Source organism: Poecilia formosa, unplaced genomic scaffold (genome assembly GCF_000485575.1).
Source record: "Poecilia formosa unplaced genomic scaffold, Poecilia_formosa-5.1.2 Scaffold7, whole genome shotgun sequence".
NCBI classification, from domain to species: Eukaryota; Metazoa; Chordata; class Actinopteri; order Cyprinodontiformes; family Poeciliidae; genus Poecilia; species Poecilia formosa.
In genome coordinates this window covers 1,614,593-1,635,416 of record NW_006799946.1, presented here as the reverse complement: position 1 = coordinate 1,635,416, position 20,824 = coordinate 1,614,593, and the positions used below count along the sequence as shown (strand labels likewise).

At 38.7% G+C, this 20,824-nt stretch overlaps 1 protein-coding gene across 1 annotated transcript; it reads left to right on the top strand.

The window, feature by feature from the left end:
* The first annotated feature begins 981 nt into the window (after positions 1-981).
* On the top strand, positions 982-18,791 carry LOC103151262 (guanine nucleotide-binding protein subunit alpha-13-like). The gene is made up of 5 exons (XM_007571227.2): positions 982-1,396; positions 6,767-6,993; positions 13,241-13,291; positions 15,408-15,608; positions 16,637-18,791. Exons 1-5 carry the CDS (start codon positions 1,114-1,116, stop codon positions 17,006-17,008), a joined length of 1,134 nt encoding a protein of 377 aa, XP_007571289.1. The 5' UTR covers positions 982-1,113; the 3' UTR covers positions 17,009-18,791.
* The last annotated feature ends 2,033 nt before the right edge of the window (positions 18,792-20,824 follow it).

Below are 20,824 nucleotides of genomic sequence, written 5' to 3'. Positions count from 1 at the left end.
GAATAGAAATAGACATCTAGTCTAATCTTTTTTTGTCCTACTTAAATGAACGTATTGTAGAGTATCTTTAATTTCTATACATGAGGAAATATGAACTGCAAATGCACTTAATAAATAAGTAACCGAAAATGTTATTTTATGTTACATTGTCTTAACGATGAATTTCTAATAATGTAAACAACTTCTGTCTTTAAAACCAAATGTGCCAGAGTAAAAGAAAACATTTCTAAACAATCTTCTGCTGTTGTGTTTTTTTCTATTGTTTTTAGTGTAGCAATGGATTGGTTACTTTGTAGAAATATCTTCCAGTGCTTCCTCTATATTGTAATTATTATTATTCAAAATGTAGAGATGCTTTACTTATAATTTATAATTAAAGATGCAATATCCAAGGAGTTACTTGTGTTTCATTTGTCCCAATCTGCTACGTTAATTATCAATGCTTTATGAAGTGTTTCAACAAATCTAGGATATATTCTTCAGAAATATCTATTAATAACAAAAAATATATATTGTAAAGGGTTTTGATGCTGCCTCATATCAATCTCGAGCAAAAGTAGGGCCTAGTAAATAATGAAAGAGGTGTCTTTGTTTGTATATAATATTATAAAGTCAATAAAACTGCCACTCACAATATGTCAACGACACTGCAGTTTCACCAACATGCTCATGGGAGGTCAAAGACGTCAAAAGACAGTATGGCTAGTGGTCAGAAAGCCTACAGCACTTGAACACACCGATGTAAAAGGAAAAATGAATCAACCAATCAGAATCATGCGTTATTTTACACGGAAACCATGAGCCGCAATTTCTAACATAATCCAGCAGAGAGTGGTGTTGTATCATTTGAAAAACATTGATTTATTGAAAGTTTACTGATTATTCTCACCATTGAATTATTTATAGAGTGTTCCTATAGTTTTTTATAGATATTTTGAAAATACGACCAGTCGTTTTAAATGTGAAGCTGCGGTTTCCTGTTGTCATAACCGAGCGCGCTCTCAGATTGATAGCAGGAGCGGTTACTTCCTGAGTTTAGGGAAGGGGCTTGGTCCTGTGCTCGCGCCTCGCGAGAACGCGCATCAAATTAGCATCGATGAAGTTAGTGCGAACATGGCGGATTTCCTGCCGTCCAGGTCTATGTTAAAAGTTTGTTTGCCCCCCTGCCTGCTTAACGCCGGCGAGGCGGAGCAGATCCGAAAGTCCAAGGAGATCGACAAAAATCTGTCCCGGGAGAAAACGTACGTGAAGCGGCTGGTGAAGATCCTGCTGCTGGGCGCTGGCGAGAGCGGCAAGTCGACTTTCCTCAAACAAATGCGAATCATCCACGGCCAGGACTTCGACCAGCAAGCCCGAGAGGATTTCAAAGGAACGATCTACAGCAATGTTATCAAAGGTAACCTGACTTTGTGTTGCTTTACGACTGGTAACTTTATGAGGGAGGAAGCGAGACGCTCGCCTGGGACAGAAAAGCCCCAGAAAGGCGTTTAAAACGGATGGGAAAGTTTCCACATCTGTTGAGCGGCGCTGGGGCTGCTCAGAGGACACACATAAACAGTCTTCATCTGCTGTCGGCACACCCAGTGAGCCGGGTTTCTGTTCAGATGGGGCTTTCTAACACTTTTTTGCGGCACATAAAGTTTAAATATCCGATTTAACACGGCTGTAACCGAGTTAGCAGGCTCAAATAGCCACGGCCACGTTTTGTTGCTCAATGGAGGATAACCCACCAGTGTACTAATCTCTGTAAGGTGTTCCTGTTTGTGTCCACTCCCCAAATAGCACCAATAAAAACGACTTGCTCATTAGTAATTATGTAGATAAGTATTTCTCTATGTGATTTAATTAAACGTATATTTTTTTGTTGTATTTCCTGAATTAAATGTATAACCTAATATCATCTTCCCCTAAAATTTCAATCATTTTTAAATAAAAAAAATTGCCCCAATTGATGCTTTCAATCTTGGAGGTGTTAATGTATTATTATGAGGACTTGTTAGGTCAACTTTAGAGTTATACCATGGGGTTTTTTATTTTTATTTTAAAATTGTATTGGTCAAGAAAAGCCTGATTGTTGCATAGTTAGTTTAAACCAACTAATCATTTATTGAGTTTAATATTTCCATTAGTTTTACTTCAAACTTGGATTTCAAATTATGTTTATTCATGTTTGAGATTTAAAAAAAAATCTGATTGCTTTCAGCTGTTCATGTCTTACAATGAGTAATGAATGAGTGATAATTCCCTGTGAACTTATTGTTTAGTTTACTTTTTCTGTTTTTAAAATTTGCAATCCTTAAATATTGAAACAGTTGATTATTCAAAACAGAAATTGGCATCAATCAGGAAAACCTTGATTCTGTGCATCTTTGGTAAAACTTTATTTGCATTGACTCTTGTAGAAACTATCTAGTATCAAAATCTCAATTTTTTTTGATATATTTAAGACTTACAAAAATAATTTTCAATCTGCAATGTCTCGCTAAAATCATTGATTAAAATTGTAAAAACCTACTTGTAGTTCTGTAACTGCCAGTTTGTATGTCATTACCCCTTTGCATTATGTAGCATAATGATGCTATTCAGGAGAAGAAACCAGTCAATGGGTAGAGATTGGACTCACACTATTTTCTCTTGATCAACTTTGATCGGTGATTATGTAGTTAAATATAGACAAAAAATAATTTTTGCAATTCTTGTATGATATTTTTTGTTTTGTTTTTATCAAATTATAGAACTCCATTTGTATCATTAAAAACTCCATTTGATAGCATCTGGACATATCCTTGATGGAGAAATGATTGCAATTAGTTTTCAGTTGAATTTAACACAACTAATTAATCAAAGGGCCTACAGAGCACATTTTTTTCTTCATATATTAAAGTTTTCAAGAAAAAAACAAACAAAACAGGAATAGTTCAAAATGAGAATGGGCAGAACAAGCCTCAACAAAAACTGGAAATCGGTAAGAATGAACTGGTTTAAATGGGGATAAGGATTACAGTCAATGGGAATAGGGTGGAGTATTAAGTCTTTAGAAAATAACGTATGCTTACGTTTCCATTGCATCTGAGATGTAAGCCTCTTATTATCATTTATTTTCAGGATTTAACAAAAACAATCTGTATTACTAGTTCAAATCAGATGTGACCAAGTTCAGTCCTTGAGAACAAACATCCTGCAACATTTAGATTCATGCCCTCTCCAACACACCTGAATCAAATGAACGCCTCCTTACCAGGCCTCTGCAGAGCTGCATGATGCGCTGAGGAGGAAGTTCAGCCATTTGAGTCAGGTGAGAAAGGATGCATCTAATATTTGCAGGGCAGTGTCCATTAACAAAAGGAGTTGGGCACCACTACACAATAGAGCAATGGCTTGAGAATGAAACGAAAGTAGAAAGAGATGAAACTGCAACTTGTGGGTATGAAATGGCAAAGGAGTAAATTGACCCAGAATAGTGGAAAGTAGTTTAGCATGTTTACTCAAGGGCCTTTTTAAATGTTCATCTCTACATATTACCATTACAAATTGACCTTGGACTTGCACTGTACATTTCTTGACTTCAGACTTCATGGTGGAAATTATTTGAGTGACTTTCCAGCTTGCATGTTCTGGTGACTTATTATGAGCTGGGACTCTACCTGGCCTCAGAGTCAGTTCGCCCCATTTTGTTCCACCCTACTTTGGTTTCATACCCATAAACAAACCAGTTCTTACTCATGGACTTACCCATTGCAATGACACCATTTTTTTTCTCCTGGTTGTTTCATATGTTAAATTAATTATAAAGTTAACTATAAAAGTCCAATACAATTTTATTAACAAGGCACTTTAAAACATCGTTGGTCAAAGTGATGTGCATTAAAACGAATAAAATGGGCATGAAAACAAAACAACAATTAAAACATCAAAGGCAACATCTCATCTTAGTCAAAAGCCAAAGAGAAGGAATAAAAAGAACTAAAAGAAAGCTCAAATATCACACAATTTGATTAAGAGTATAAGGATTTTCTTTTTTGTTGTTTAAAGTTTGATCCGCTATTCTCCATCCTTACTAGTTGGCAGTTTATAACTGATCAAACCAAAATAACATTAAACAATCGCCTGCTGGTGTGTGTATATATATATACATATATATTCTTATTATTTGGGTCATCTAACCCCACTTCCTGTCAAGACTATAAGGAGAGTAGCTCAGTGGTTCAAACTGGTTTTTAACAAGTGTTACCATGAATACAAATGTGCTGCTCTGTAAAAACCAAAAAGGGGGGGGAAAATAAATAAAACACACAATTAGTTGCATAATACAATTAGTTAAACTCAAGTATTCTATTTTTACTTTTTAAGTTGGATGAAAGATCAACAAACTTATCCCTAAACATCAAAATGTAAGTCTCTCATGAGCTTCAACATCCAATATGTCTGCTTTGCATTTAAAGCATAGTGTGAGCAGCATTTATTTTCACCTTTGATTATTGGTTTCTTGTGGAATCTAATATGAACACGGTTATAGACTGCGTCCTTTAGTGAACTTTTCAGAAACTTGGACCAAACGTTCACGTGATGTGGAAAAGTGTCGTATTGACTTGGCTCCTATTTGTTGGAAACTAAACTGGTTATTTTATGGAACCAGTAAAGAACTGGCACCATCTCTAGTTAAGCCCCATGACTGCATATCAATTAACAAATCCAACTGGTTTTCAAGCTTACGGTGAGTTTGACGTCATTTCCAGATCCCAGTTCCAACTAAAGTAATAAATGAAATGCAGCGCATGTTCCTGAGTTATTGTCATCAGGGATTGCCCTTTCTTATGAAGCAGAATAGTGGAATCCAACTGGTTTTCAAACTTAAGGACGCTTTAACAGCATCTTTTGGACTCTTGGTGCTTATTGACTGAACATTGCATTTGATTAATCTCACCTTGCAAATAATTTATGCTAAAAGTAAATATTCTAAAATGACAGCCCAAGTCTCAACATTAGTGCTTGCCCAAGAGTCTCAAAATGTCATTTCATTCCATGGAATGAAACGACCAAAATTACAAATATATGAAATTACGAGGCACCTGTTTGAAAAGAAGTCTCTCATCAGTGATATGCAAAGTTAAAGGGGGGAAAAAACTACATCCCCCATCCCCCAATACATTAAATTAATCAAAATTAAGAGCATCTTGCATCTTCATATTGGTCAATCAATTTGATACAGTTCTTTTTTTTTTGTTTTTTTTTTGAGTTAAATAAAAATCAGATTGCAGTTAGGGACATAAATGGGGATATTTGTGCAATTTCTTCATTTTTTACTAATCTACCACCTCAACTAAGAACTTTCATCACATCTTTTCCTATTTTTCGCTTGCAATAATTCTCAGAACAAAATATATGAGTTGGTCAAAAGGGGTATCGGACCTCAGAATATTTATATCACTCAGGAAGAGCCTGATTGGTTCGTCTCTGAAACTGCTTGTGTATTTTTGCTCAAACCATCTCCAGCATCAGCATCTGGCAGCTTATACATCAGTACTTAATTGTTTTGTCATTTGATAATAGATTGATGGCTTTTGTCAGATGAACAAATCTTGTGTATATTTATACTTTATATTGACTTCTGGCTAACTAAGATAGCATTGCCGGGTTAATAGGTCGAGCAGGGAAATCCAGACATCCTTCTCCCCAGCAACACGCCTCGAATGATATAAAGTTCTTAAAGGGTGTTCCTAGTTTGCCTCAGGGCCTCCTCCCAGTTGAACGTGCCCCAAAAAAAACCCTCCTGATCACCTCTGTTGATCATTGTTAAATCTTTAAAAGCTAAATAAGAGAATATTTTAGTAAAAATTATAAAGGTGTACAAACTTTCTGCAAATACAAAATAATTTCAGGTTTTTCTGCCTACTTTAATTTTAATCAGTTATGTTTTATATTTTGTTCTAAAGACTAACACATAGATGTCATGCAGAACATGTAAGAATCAAATATTCTTATGCAAAGTGTGTTTCCCTAACCTGTTAGCTTTCAATAAGCTGTGAAAAGGACATGAATTTCATTGTTAACTTGTTGGTTACTGATGAGGTCAATAAAGGAATAGCTGGTGTCCAATTGCTTGGTGCATCTGATTTAATGGCATCAAAATACATTTTGTATTTTGTGCTTGCTTTGCTATATAATATTCTGTATAACTAATCATAATAGCAGAATATTATAGTATAAAACAGCTTGATATCTAACAATACTTAACACCTGTAGTGATTCGATGGTCTGTAAGGATGATGTTGAATACTTTCATCATCTCACGAATAAAATATTTTATTAATATGGGTGCGATGATAAATCGGCCCCATTCCTTTTATTATTGACGAGTCATTGATTCTTGCATGTGTAACCTATCTTATCCACTGATCCTATCTAACTCTGCAAAGTTCTGAAAATAAGCCACTGTTCTCTTTGCTCTGCTGTGTGAGAGAGAGAGAGAGCTGACTGACAGACCCACCCACCAGGTCACGTCTGCATGTGTGCGGTTAACAATAGTCTCCCCACTGTTGCCAACTTAGAAACTGTATTTAGTGAGTTTTGGGACAAAAACATCTGCATCAGCCAAAATCGGAATCGGCGGGATACGCCTTTTAAAGATCGTTTGATTGGTGATCGGCCCAGAAAGCTGCAATTTGTGCTCCCCTATTATTATCATGACGATAATATTAGTAATAGTAAATGTTTTGGCTCTGTGCTCGCTGGTCCTGATTTGCCCGTTCCTCCCTCCCCCATCCAGGTATGCGTGTGCTGGTGGACGCGCGGGAGAAGCTGCACATCCCATGGGGCGACGAGAACAACCAGCAGCACGGCGACCGGGTGATGGCCTTCGACACCCGGTCGGCCAAGATGGCAAACGGGCAGCTGGAGATGCTGGTGTTCCTGCAGTACGCCAAGGCACTCAAAGCGCTGTGGGCGGACACGGGCATTCAGAACGCATACGACCGGCGCAGGGAGTTTCAGCTGGTAGGTTTGACTCGACTGAAATGGAGATAACGGTGCTGTTTTTTTGTTTTTTTTGTTTGTTTTTTTTTCTTTGTTCCGACGGCTGGCGCTGATAACTGTTCAGTATTGCTGCAGAGCACCGTCTTCTATCAGCTAATCTGAAACGGGTTTTCAGGTGGTTATAGTTTGACTTTTCTCTCTCTCTCTCTCTCTCTCTCTTTTCCTCTCTCTCTCTCTGTTAGAGAAATGAAGGCATATAGAAAATGGCAGTTAAAAAGAGAAAGTGAAACAGATTTAGAATTTATCCCCCTTTCCTGCCACTGCATCTCGAGCTTAGTTTTAGTATATTCTGCCTTCTGTTAGGCGGTCAGACATGTGATTTAGTCAGCTTCCTGTTTACACCTCTCCCTGCTCCTTATATCTCAAGCACATTTTCAAACTGTGACGTTTCCCACAGAGTGGCAGCTGTGGTTGAGGCTCTGCTCACGTGTCTCGCCGACTAGTGGGATCTCTCGCTGTTTTTGTGTGGCGGGACTTTTACAATCTGCTGCACGTCTAAAAATTCCTCATTTTTCTGCCTGTCTGTGTGTGATTTCATGAGATGTCATGTGACAAATGTTTGAGTCAAAGAAGAGGCCCCCCACCGAGGACGGAGCGAGAGACGCACTTCTCCAAGTTGCTTTCAGTAATGAGCCAAAAGTTGTGAGTTGCACAAGTCTGGAGTGTTCTCAGTGGGATTTAGCTCTGGAGGGAATTGTTTTCTTGTTTTTTTTTTTGTTTTTGTTTTTTTGTTTTTTTTTCTTGCAGGCAGGAGGGGGAATAAGTGTTGATCAGAGCAGGAATGTTGATCTGCTCTGCAGTTTTAAACGGCTTTATGCTTACCAACAGAGTCCAAACTCTCCTATTCTGCATTATTTACACACAAACACTAAGAGTGTCACACGCCTCACGCAACATAAGCACAAGGACACACCTGCACAACACGTGTTCAGGGCTCAAAACTCCTCATTTCAGCTCATTAGTATAAAACTATTGAAAAATTTCTCACAGTCTTTTCTTTTTTTATATATAATGGGAGGTGATGTCCTTAAATGTGGTGAAGGGTAAAACCGACTTTCAAAACTCTTAAAGTTACAATACAGCCACATTTTGATGCATCTCTTCATAGATATTTATGCAATCACAGCGGAAGACTACATCCTCTTTTGCTTCTAAATTGATTTAGTTTTAACCACAAATATGCAAAAATGTAATTATTAGATAAAGTAAAAGTAGCAGAGGTGTGAGGGAAATCTAATCATTTACTGCTTCCGTCGGATCTGGGCGAAAGTAGCACCCTGGTGCTGCTGCTTTAAGTTGATTAATCAATTGTCATTTTTGCTGTCTGGAGCAATTTTGAACTGGTTTAAAAAGGTGACCTTCCAGCTTTTTGAAGTCCATCTTGCATCAGAGTTGAATGTGGACGCTTTTAAAGTGCGCGCCAATCTTCTGAGGATTGGACATCCCAGTGAATTCCCTGATGAATAATCAGAGAAACTAAAAGAAAAGATAAAATAGGCCAAAGGCCTCCTTTAGCTTAGAGAGGTTTGAGGGGAGAAGAACACTACATACTAAAACGACAATGGCTGCACAATGCAACCAAAGTAGATATGTTTGAACATAATGTGCAGCACCATGTTAGGAGGAGCATTTAAGCACAAGTGTTGAGCACAATAGTGGAGGGGCAATGGTTTGAGCTTGTTTCACAGTCACGAGACGTTAAGATTTCCCTAAACTTCACCTTAAAAACGTATTCTGGAGTGAAACTGACAACTATCTGGCTAATTGTTGATGCTCAGTTATCGCAAACACAGCAACAAATCTACAACGCACTGGCTGAATGACTTGATAAACACCAGGGTGTGTGTTCTCAAAGATTCTCCGAGTCTTCTCAGAGCGCTCCCATCTTGGACTAAAATTTCCTGCCAAGGACTCTCAGGACTAAGTGAGGAGATGGCAGAGTTTCCCATCTTTAGTGATGTGCGGTTTACCCTGTTGTGTAGGTTTGAATAACTTCTATCTGAAGACGTAAAATTTTAAGAAAAATCTCAGAATTACAGAAATTCTAAGAATTTTCCTACTTTTAGTCTTATGGCGCGTTCACATCAAACGCGTTACGTGCGTCAAAAACGCGTCAGATGCTTCAAGTTCGACACGTGTGCACTTTGAGTGCAGACGCTTGACATTTTGCTCTACACCTAGCGTTTTGCGCTTCTGGTTTACATTCAAAGTCCATGAGGCGCGTCAGATGCGTAAAAATTGCTATAGCGGTTGTTTTCCGTTGCCGACCTATTTGTTGGACGCTTTTGACGTCGTCAAACGCTCAAAACGGTTCAAATCGCACCGTGGTAGATGCGTGAAACGTGCCGCAGCGTGCTCTCTACATTCTTCTTGTTCCCACGCTATTGACTGGTATTTGCAAACCAGCTAGTACAAGAGCGCTATTTATTTTATGGCTCTACACCCAAGAACAGAAATAAGAAAAACTGTAGATATTAGCTTCTGTATATTAGTTGAAGATGGTTTCTACTTGATGTGCAGAAAAGCATATTTGGTGTTTGAACTGCTAAAATTTGCAGCTATACCCATGTTTAGCTGGGTTTTTAAATATACATGCATTTCAGCATAATTTTACGTGAAACCCCATGTGAATACCAGGGTTCTATTGTACTTTGTTTTCACAATGTCTGCAATACTCAACATGTCTCCAACAAGACTCTTTCCTCACCTAAACCTCTCTTGCCCATCGCTCTATATGTAGGCACATTTAGACTGCATAGTCCCTGCAGTTTCATTGATTCAGCCCATTCAACCCACTGGAAATGTTGTATAAGTTCAATGAAAATCAACATTAAATGTTACAATGTGCACTTTGTGACTCCGGTCTATCCAAGCGAAGCGTGTACAGTTAAAACAACGTAACATTAAGATGAGAGACGGTGAGCTCATCTGACTTTTAAACCATGTTAAAGCTTTGGGCTTTTTGTGTTTCCGTTGTAAATTAAGCAGATGAACGCAAATGAGTCAGATTTACAAATCTGACTCATTTGTAAACATGGAGCTCACCACGTTTTCAGCAGTTGCCCACCTTAATAGCCCAAAGTGGTTCTTTCCTCTGGTCCATATGTGGATTTTACCAGGTCCATCTCTACCAGGATAGCATGGAAACTGGTTGGTGGAAAACTCCTTTTAAGACTTTGTTCATCCAAACAAAACACACACCGTTAGAAAAAGGTTGACACACAATTCCTTGTGGATTCTGTTATGCAACATATTACTTAGCAGTTTTAGCCATAATGTTGACCTTAATTGTCAGACAAATTAGTCTCAGCATAGTATCAGAATAAATTGCAAATCACTCCTTGAATGCATCATTTTATATTTTTGATTTTCTTATTAGAAGTATTTGGCTTCAGGGATAAACCTTTATTGTTTTCACCCAAAATGGGTCTTGGAGACAAAGATGTTGGAGTTCAAGAAAATATGTTAGGACATCAGGAGGGAAAATGTGTTTATATACCTTTCTATTGATATAAATTCCTAAAATCACTTGACCATTTGTGGCAGAACACAAAACCTCAGATTTAGTTCAATCGCAAATGAAATTATTTTTTTTTTTTATAGTATAGCAAATGATTTGCAGCAAAATGTAAAATTGTTGGGCAGATCAAATGTTCAATCGATAAAGCACACTGAATCGAAGCACCAGAGAGATCAATCAGAGAAAATGGGCGCAGGACCTTAAGAGCAGTTCAGCTTTTTAACAGCTCGAAGCAGGAAGCTGCGTAGTAGTCTGGTGGTTCTGCTTTTAATGTTGCGGTACCGTTTGCCCGTTGGCAGCAGTTCAGAAAGTTCACAGAGAGGGTGGGAGGAATCTGGTGATGCTTGGAGCCCTTTTCCAGCAGCAGCTCTAAAACTGAACCTGAAGTGAGGATGGTGGAGACTAGAGACACCTTTCAGCTCCCGCCACCGTCCTCTCCAGGAAACTGTGGTTTGCCATATTACAGCTGGACTTCCACACCGAGTTACAGTTCAATGCTATTAATCAACCACAGATTGTTTGTGAGATCCTCGTTGGGAAATATTCTTGTTTTGGTTTGTTGAGAAGACGATAACTGTAAGAAGTGTTGGTAAATGAATTGGGTTTAAAGTGTAAGAAAGTTGACCAAAGCATAATATTCCTGGGTTTCCATCCGGTGCTGAACTTCACTTTTCTGGCTCCTTTCTGTCGACTGGTTTGATGTGACCGAATGTGCCATATCGCGATGCCAGCAGGGGACAAGAATTGAACTAAAAGTTTTGAGCGTTCCCAAGGCAAGCTAGAGGAAAACGCACCAATAGATTTGCCCGCGACTGGAATCGTCTGATTTTCCTGATCAGTGGTCAACTCTGCTGTAAACTAAAAATCCCGTTCCTTTTTCCGGTCAGCTGAGTCACCGTGAGCACTGCTGATGACAACATGCTTCATTGTGGAAGTAGTTATGTGGATAAATAACATAAGATATATAATTATTGTGTCAAATAATAATAATAAACGACAGTAGCCTATTTGAAACTCTTTCAAAAGGGTTATCATACAATAAGCACAGACTTACAACGCAGAATAGGCCAAGGTATAATAATACAAAATATACATATATTGTGATGATTAATTGCACAGCTTAAAAAGTATTTTTGTATTTTCTGTGGTATTCCAGAAGATATTTGGATTTAATCCATTCGTCTGTACTCATACCTGACATCTCCACTTTCACTTTCCAGCCTTTTCCAATGGAGAATCCAAGTGGATTCTTCTGAAACCTGAATATGTCGTTGTCATTGATCTGTGAGGATCAGCTTGTTCTCCCACCAGGAGGGCTCCCTGTTTTGTACTGTTTTAGTATTTGCATTTCAAAATGCTCTTGCCCCTACGGCTAGTTTGAAATAATCAACATAAAACCACCGTTGTCTACGTTGTTTTCCGCATGACAGGTTCTGAACAATTGTGCTTAGGAAGTTGGGGGAGAAGACTTAATTAGATCAATAATATACCACAAAGCTGACTTTGCTGCATATTGTGTTTCAGTTTTGCTTTTTCAGCAGCCGTGCTTTAGCTACAGGCGCCATGATGACTCATATTGAACTTCGGAGTTATTGCTCCTCTGGTTTCCCTTCCTGTTTTTTGTCAAAACTGATTTTTTTGACGATTTCAAAACCACCGATCCCTGTCAGATTTGAGCTTCTTCACCCACCCAAAGCCAAAATTTTAATTTGGCTTCGCGTGGAGGAAGGTTAGCTTCTTTTCTTTGCCTTCTTTCTGGTTCTCTTGTCGTAGCAGACCATCCTGCTCCTCCCTTGTGTAATTCTACCTGTGCACACACACATCCGTACACTCACAGGTTTTTCAGGTCGGGCTAGTTTTTTTTTTTTTTTTTTTTTTTTTTTCTTCTCAAAGATCAAAAGGTTAGGACAGAGACTTGTAGTGACGAGGGTGGGGGCGGGGGGTTGTCGGGGTAGAAATGATTGCCACACATTGTCAACCCACACGAGTACTACCCAGTCACTACATCAGGCCCAATTTGAATTTTACAATGACAGTTTCCTTTCATGCTGCATTTTATGCAAATAGCATGCTAAACATCTCAGTTTTAAGGTGTGGTCAAGGTGGACGGGTCCCAGGGAAACTCCGAATGATATTTCGAAGTTGCTTTTCGGAGAATTCTTGCCAAAATCTTCCGTCACAGATCCATTATTATACTCATCCGCGCACACAAACGCACTCCCCTATACGCTCGGATAAAGGAATGCTCCTTGGTCCTGGCAGCTCCGTGTCTGAACTTGCACTAACTGCACAAAACCAGCGTCAGAAGTGACTCAAGAGGAAAAGAGAAAATAACCAAACCTTCTCCTACATACAGAGAACCCCGGCCGCACTCCTCTGCACATCAAAGACACGCTTGCGAACACGTGTCTGCTTCAGCACCCGATCATTTGCATCCTGCTTCAGCTCGACTCTGAGGCAGACATGCAGCTTACAGAGAAAAAAAACAAACAGATTTCCTGTGTGTGCATGAGTCTGTGTGTGTGTGTGGCAGATGAAGGGAGGGATCTCTCATGGCGCCTCCACTCCACAACTGACTTCTGATGAATGTATTAATACATCCAGACCATGTTCGTTGACAAATGGAATGATCTGAAACGTCCTGAATGGCGTGAAAGTAACAGAAGTCCCTCCTCTCTCTCGTTGCAGGGCGAGTCGGTGAAGTATTTCTTGGATAATCTAGAGAAGATCTCCCAGCCGGTAAGTTCTTCCTGCCTGCATTTACTTTTATGATCAGACATGTACATGTTATAGTTAATAAAGCAACAGGTCCAGACAGCAGGAGGTTAACTGAAAAGCTGCAGGCGTGTTTGTTTGCAGGTCTTGATGCTCCGTTTTATTCTAATGAAAATGAAGTTGCCTAACCGCCTTTGCAGCTGACACAACTGCTCTTTTAATGGGAAAGTTCTACCCATGGAGTTGAGGCATTTTGCATTATTTATAAATATATGTTTGTATGAAACATTATAGGTCTTCTATTGTCACTGTACCAAATTCCATCTTTCATGAATTACATTTTTAAGCCGTTCCGTTACACACCATAAAAAGCGGATATCCTTCCCATACTCTGCCTTGCAAAACCTTTACACTTTTTATCTCACTACAGCCAAACCTAAAGGACTGATACTAAATAGTAAGCCTGTTGCATCAATCAATTAATCAATTAATCACATGATAAATAAAAATGGGTTTCCATTTTGATTAATACTTGAGGGAAGTTTTATTTACACGGACATAATATATGCTTTTATTTTTTGGCTCCAGGTTGTTTTGTTTTTATTTTACTGTTTTTGGTTTGCACATTTAAGATATCTTCCAGTTTCAGTGTAAAGTGTTCTTTACAAAATTACAATTTATTGGTTTTCAATGGAGCCAACTTGCATTATTATACCGTCATCAATAAGTTACTTGAAAATTGTAACATTTCAAGCAATAATTACCAATAGATTTGGCAATAAGTAGAAAAATCTGTTTTGTAATTGTTGGCACAAGTTATCATCCAGCAAAATTATTAATAGTTATTGTGACACTGCAAATAATACATAAGTGCGAAGTTGAAGAGGTAGGATACATTCCTTTACAAATAAAAACTTAATCACTCATACAAAGCCACTTTTAATTCTAGCGTTTAACATCACAGATACAAGCAAAAAATAAAATAAAATCATCCGACCTCCAAATGGCTCCCAGTGGCACCCAAACTCTATATATCATATAAAATCCTGTTGATGAGGGGATTTTCCCAACAGCTGCGCATGCTGCCTTCAGGTACAGCTGGTAAACGGGGTTGTCAAAATAGCAAAGCTTCTCCAAAGAGTTTCAACATGTTTTACTCTAATAAAGGGAACGGTCTCATAAAAAAGTTCTACACATTAACCTTGACAGTTTTAAGTGGTTATACTATTTTATAATGTATTCTTGCTTTTACTTCTTTGTTCATTATAGAAATCCAACAAAACCTCCAGTCAGTTCTATTCACTTTTGTTTAGATCATAAAATCTAACTTATTTGCTAAATTAAAAACATCATTTTTACTGCAGGCCGAAGTAAAAAAATAAAATAAAAAATTAACAATTTTATGTATGTTTGTTTGAAGCTTAGCAAACCATGACTTTAAAACTCAAGTACTTGCCAAACTGTGATTTTTGTGTAGCGTTACACCCTTAGTCTGCATGTATAATTTTTACCCTTTGTAGATTAGGGCACATCTACAATAAAATCACTGCAGTTTATTCTTGTATCCAAGACATAAATGAACATTAAATCTAAGCCTCTGAGGTAATCTTCACGTCAGAGCCGCATATATATTTTCTGTTCCTCTTCAAGATTATTTTTAAGTGGCTTAGCTAATATTCTGCTGTGTTTGAGACTCGGTTTGTAGCTGAGACAAATATTTTTAGATTATTAATAGTTATTTCCATCCTTAAAATGGGACTTTGCTGTTTGCGGAATTTATGACCGTTTTTATTCACATTAGATATCCAAATCATTAAATCCACCTTCTTTTATTAACTTTCTCTGTCTGATCTGCTGCATTGAATTGGTGTCTGGTTTGGACAAAGCATTGCTAAAACAAGGACTAACCCAGGAGAGAGAATTAGCAGGAACCTCAGCCCCAGTCTTGGGTTGTATGATGAAAGATTATCTGAAATCTTGTTTGCAGTAAAAACTTGGATGTTAGGATTCTAGGATTGATGAGAAGATTAGCATCCGGGATGTTTTCCTTGTTGTCTTTCTTGCAAATGCAGCATCTCGTGCAGAAATTCAACTCTGAATATATAATGTTTGACACATATCTGTGGTTTTGTTTCTGCAGGACTATCTTCCCAGTCAACAGGACATCCTCCTGGCCCGCAAGCCCACCAAGGGCATCCACGAGTATGACTTTGAGATCAAGAACGTTCCCTTTAAGATGGTGGACGTCGGGGGCCAGCGGTCGGAGCGGAGACGCTGGTTCGAGTGCTTCGACTCCGTCACCTCCATTCTCTTTCTCGTCTCTTCCTCTGAATACGATCAGGTAAAGAGAAAAGAGGCTATCGTTTCTGTGATCGGCCGACGAGACGGAGCAGGAATCTGTTTGTTTTCATGACGTTCGGTAAAGTTTTAGTCACGTTTTGTCAGGTTGCAACCATGAATTTCAGTGCATTTCATCAGGATTTTGTGTGATAGACAAACACAAAACGGTAATCACGAAATGAGAGGAATATTGCTTTTCTAACATTTTAACAAATTCAAATCTGAAGCCTTAGCTTAAGTTTGTCTTCAGTCCCTTCAGTCAAGTGCTAAAAAGTACGCCTGCATGAAATTCAATCTCGGTATCAATCCAATTGCTCTTTTAATGACTCGGGTTTGTTAAAAAGCATTGCATAAAAACAAACTCTTGCAGAAACTCTAATCCAGGTTTCTATCGATAGGAAAACATAATAAGATTCCAGCAGGGTACATGGCAATAATCATATTTACAGTGTGGAAGTAATAATTATTAGAAATCTTTTGGTATAATTGCACAAAATTAACATATTTCCTCCTTTTGCCACCTGCTAAACAGCCAACCACAATACCTGTAAAAACAGTAATGCTCAAGTGTTGGTAGAAATGTGGACAATGAACCAGCTAACGACAGGATGATTATATGATGTTTTTATGCACAATCTGGCTTTTCGAGTCACATTGACTGTCATACAAATACTGCAAAATTTCTTGCAAATATTTCTAAATTGGCCCCACTAAATCTGTGATTTTGATTGCGGAAAAGTCACAAAAACAATCGTGAAATCCTGGTTTCGATTGTTTTTTAAGATGAGTTTAGCATGTACAACGTAGATTCTGGCACAATCGGCCCTTTGTAAACATACAATGGAAGCACCGAATGCAATTTCTAGCACCTAACTGTGCTAGAAATCGCCCTTAAAACATATGCTGAAGAGAAATGCAACTGTGCACGTTTTAGAAAATGTATTCTCTCTCTCTCTAGTTCTACCTTAAGTGTTGGCGCTAACAGTAGTTTTAGCAGTAGTACCTCAATTGCCCATCAACATCTTCCAGGTGCTGATGGAGGACCGCCAGACCAACCGGCTGCGAGAGTCGCTCAACATCTTCGAGACCATCGTCAACAACCGCGTCTTTGTCAACGTCTCCATCATCCTCTTCCTGAACAAGACGGACCTGCTGGAGGAGAAGGTGAAGCTCGTCCCACTCAAAGACTACTTTCCCGAGTACGCCGGGACGGAGCACAACCTGTCGGACGTGCAGGCCTTCATGGTGGAGTGCTTCCGGGCCAAGAGGCGCGACGCCACGCAGAAGCCCCTGTATCACCACTTCACCACGGCCATCAACACGGAGAACATCAGGCTGGTGTTCCGGGACGTCAAGGACACCATCCTCCACGACAACCTCAAGCAGCTCATGCTCCAATGACACCACACACACACACACATTCACACACCAAACACCCCCTTTTCCACTGCCACGCCCCGCAGCCTGTGAACGTAAGAGGACGTGAATGGGGACGGACCACCTCTCGCTTCCTGATGAGGACTCCAGAGATCATAAATTGATGTTTGCAGTCTTTAGACTTTCTGTTTTTTTTTGTTTTGTTTTTTTTTAATTTTCAGTAGGTTTTACTCCTTATGGAAGTGTTCATCCTGTTAGCTCAGGATCTGATCATTGGATAGGGTATTTAGGCAAACTGTGGTATTAAAGGTATAAGCAAGAAACCGCACTGGGTTTCTGGATGGTATCTGATCCCTGCTGCTGCTTTGTCCTCCTCCCTGAGCTCCACCTCATTCACTTGGTTATTTTTTTTTTTTTTTCTTATTTTTAACCCTTAGGATGCCAGTGCTGGCACCTGTGGAAGCCGGCCTCGCTTAAAATCAAACTGGTGAATAACATCTACTCTGGTAACGCAAACCGAGCGACTGTGGAGACATGGTCAAGCGACGCATAGAGAAAGTTGATTGGATTCAGTTCATGCCCAAGCACTGACTTTTAATATTTCCTCGCCCTGCGGTGATGCTGAGGGTGAACCTAACTTCTTATTGACCTGAGCGTTCAGAGTTAACACATCTGATCTGTCTCCAGCACTGACACGTCATTTATAGAAGTCACGCAATCACAAGACTGAACCTTTTTCATCCATGACCACATGGGTGTTGCCTTAGAATTTAATTTTTTGTTGTTATTATTATTATTTTTGGGATGTCGAGAGGGTAAAACGGTTACCTTCGTCGGACCGTTTGGTTCCAGTAAGTTAACATAAAGTCCGCTCTTTCCTCAGGGTTGAATCGGATCCGGTGTCGATACTGATGTGTGAAGCTCGATGTTTGGCGGTGGGAACAGGCCTCCATGCCGTTAGCTAGTTGGTGTTTTTAGGACTGCATCCTTCCCCCAATTCGTCCTTCCGCCTCTTTTGATTTTATTACTGATTATAGATGCCTTATAAAATTACCTTCACAAGGCCCACCTCCCCTTTGTTTTGCCTTAATCATGAATGTGTGTTAATAATTGTACAGGGATTTGCTCTTGATTGTTTTGAATAAACTGTAACCGGCCTGTGAAAACTTCGTTATTGGCACTGAGTTGTGACTCTAAACGTGTTTATGGAAAAAGAAAAAGAAAAAAAAAAAGCATTGAACATTTCCCTTTTTTGTTGTTTTTCTTTGCACACAAACTTGTGCTGCTTTGGACTTCCCTTGAAAATGCATTGTGATTATTGCTGAAATCTGGCAGAGGGGGGAAAAGCTACTGGAGTTACATAGTTTTGAGTGACTGTAACCTGTAGGGGCGGCTGATCTTTGTTAGAGGACAGTTTAGAGGCACTCGAGTGTCTTTTGCCAAATACTTCTACGCTTTATTTTCACAATTTTTCTGCATTATTTTATTTCTTCATAAGTAGAGCTCTGCAGAGCTTTGGTTTCCTTCCATCCCTGGCTTTGTAAATACTGTAATCTGTTTTCCTGTAAATATTATTCCAGTTTATCTTCTTATATGTAAATGGTTGTAGAAAATGCATATTTTTTCCCATGCCGGATGTTCTTCAAATCACTGCATCTTACCAATGAAAATGACCTTTTGATGTAGATTTTATTTTGTAACTCCCCCCCACCCCCACATCACATTTTTTTCAAATTTATCATGTCAAATCCCATGCTACTCTAACCCTATCAATAAAATAAACTTTTTCTAATGATACTGATAACGATAACCGTTTTTTTTGTTTTTTTGTTTTTTGTTTTTTCCTGACTGTTGAGCATCATTTTTACTTACTATAGAGGTGAAAGATTTGACATTTCAGATACAATGTGAGCTTCTGCTGCGTTCAAGGATTTATAATCTTAAATGTAAAAATGTCTGTATCAGCAGATGGTTTCATCTACGAGCTGGGTTTGACATTTTTGGTCTCGCTCTAATCTAAGGAATGTAGTTTTAGGGAGGAAAAAAAAAAATCCATGTTTGTTTTTGGGTTGTCAAACATGCCGTGACTTTTTTCATCTGATTGGCTATTCAGCCATCATGATGACTCCTCTCCCAGAAACGCCGGCTCCTGGTAATCTGTGCTGCTTTGGGGAAACAATCAAGAAGGTTTGCCCACCCAAATCAACAAAAGTACCAATCACCGTTAGATAGTGAATTAGCTGTGCTTAATCATGTATTTTTAAGGTTGGATTTTATTTTTGTAACCACACCTTGGTCTGATGACTGCCTGACCTGCATAGTAAAGTAATGATTTAAAATAGGACCTGTCTGACAGCATGAAGTCACATTATTCACATGCCCTGGTGTGAATAAATTTAAGAAAAAGACTTTTGTTAAAGACTTAACAGGAAATAAAGCGCTGCTTTCTTTCATGTGAAATAAAGCAAATAAAGGTCATGCTTTCAACATTACTTCAAGGAAGGTAATGTTGAAAAAGGATCGCAAGGGCACGTTTCAAAACTCCGCAAACATGTCGATAATTTCCAAGAATATGGGGAGAATATCCTGGGGATTCGTGAGACTAACTCTCTCTCTTTCCCCGAAACTCTCTTACCTTCCCCGAAAGGTATTTTCTGCAAATAAAAATGCACATTCCGTTACAAACCCTGCGATTTTCTCAAACAGTCAATGTTAGAGGATCCAAAATGAACTAAATGTGGCAAAGGTAAATGTTTAAATGTGAGACGCTGGAAAAACAAATTCACAAGTAAAGAAAGTTATTAAAAAGAAGGACTGGTGGAACAGAATTCAAATTCCTTGTTTGTGTACACAGGTTTGGCTAATAAAGCTGATTCTGACTCCGAGTTAACGAAAATGATACTCAAAATGAAGCTCCAAAAATGAATCGCCTCTTGTGCGAGAATGAAGATAATATCTAAGCGGCACAGAGAGACAAGGATGTAAATATTTGTCAGACTGGAAGAAAAGTTTCTGTACACTTCGTATTTTAAAAGCTGCTACAGCACAAGTACTCAACTACAATTTCATCAGCTTCTCACGTTGTGTTGGAGGTATTTTGACCCACGCTTCTTTCCAGCGTTGCCCCCATTTATTGAGGTTTGCAGGCCCACATTTAGGTTGCCATGGCACCACCACCACCTCCTTGTTTGCTTTCTTTTTCAGTCATATTGCTTGCCGCTGCGTTTGAAATCATTTTTCTCCCGTAGTCCTCAGCTGTCTGACATATTTAACTCTACAGCCTTTTGATACAAGGTAGAACATTTGTGCCTCAATGACTTCAAAGAGCTATTTATCATCAACTAAATTCACATTATGCCAGATCATGTGGATTCATCTGGCATAATGATAAATGTAAACATACATCTTGTAACTCAAAATGCATATTTATAAAGTAATGCTGAGCAAATAGAAAGAGGTCAGATTATCGAAACTGAACTGAACTCAGGCAAATAAAGCCTGATTATGCCCATGTGCTCTAAGCGCTGGCTGCCATCTTTTGTCTGGGCATGGGAAAGAAGAGACAAGTAAAACAAACCAATCGATCATAATCACAAGCCAAAGATGAAAAATGGTTGATTGAAAATAGATAAGAGAAGTAAATGTACATGGTTGCAAATTAAACTACTCAGTAAACATTTACTGCAAACTAGAGTGATTCATTGTGTTTGGATAACAATAAATAAAGCAGTACTCCAAATCACAAGACATAATCTAAACTTAAGCTCCGAGACTAGATGATTTTATGTGCTGATTTGTAAAACCCTTAAATTGAGAGTGTAAGCTTATTTCTTTTTTTCC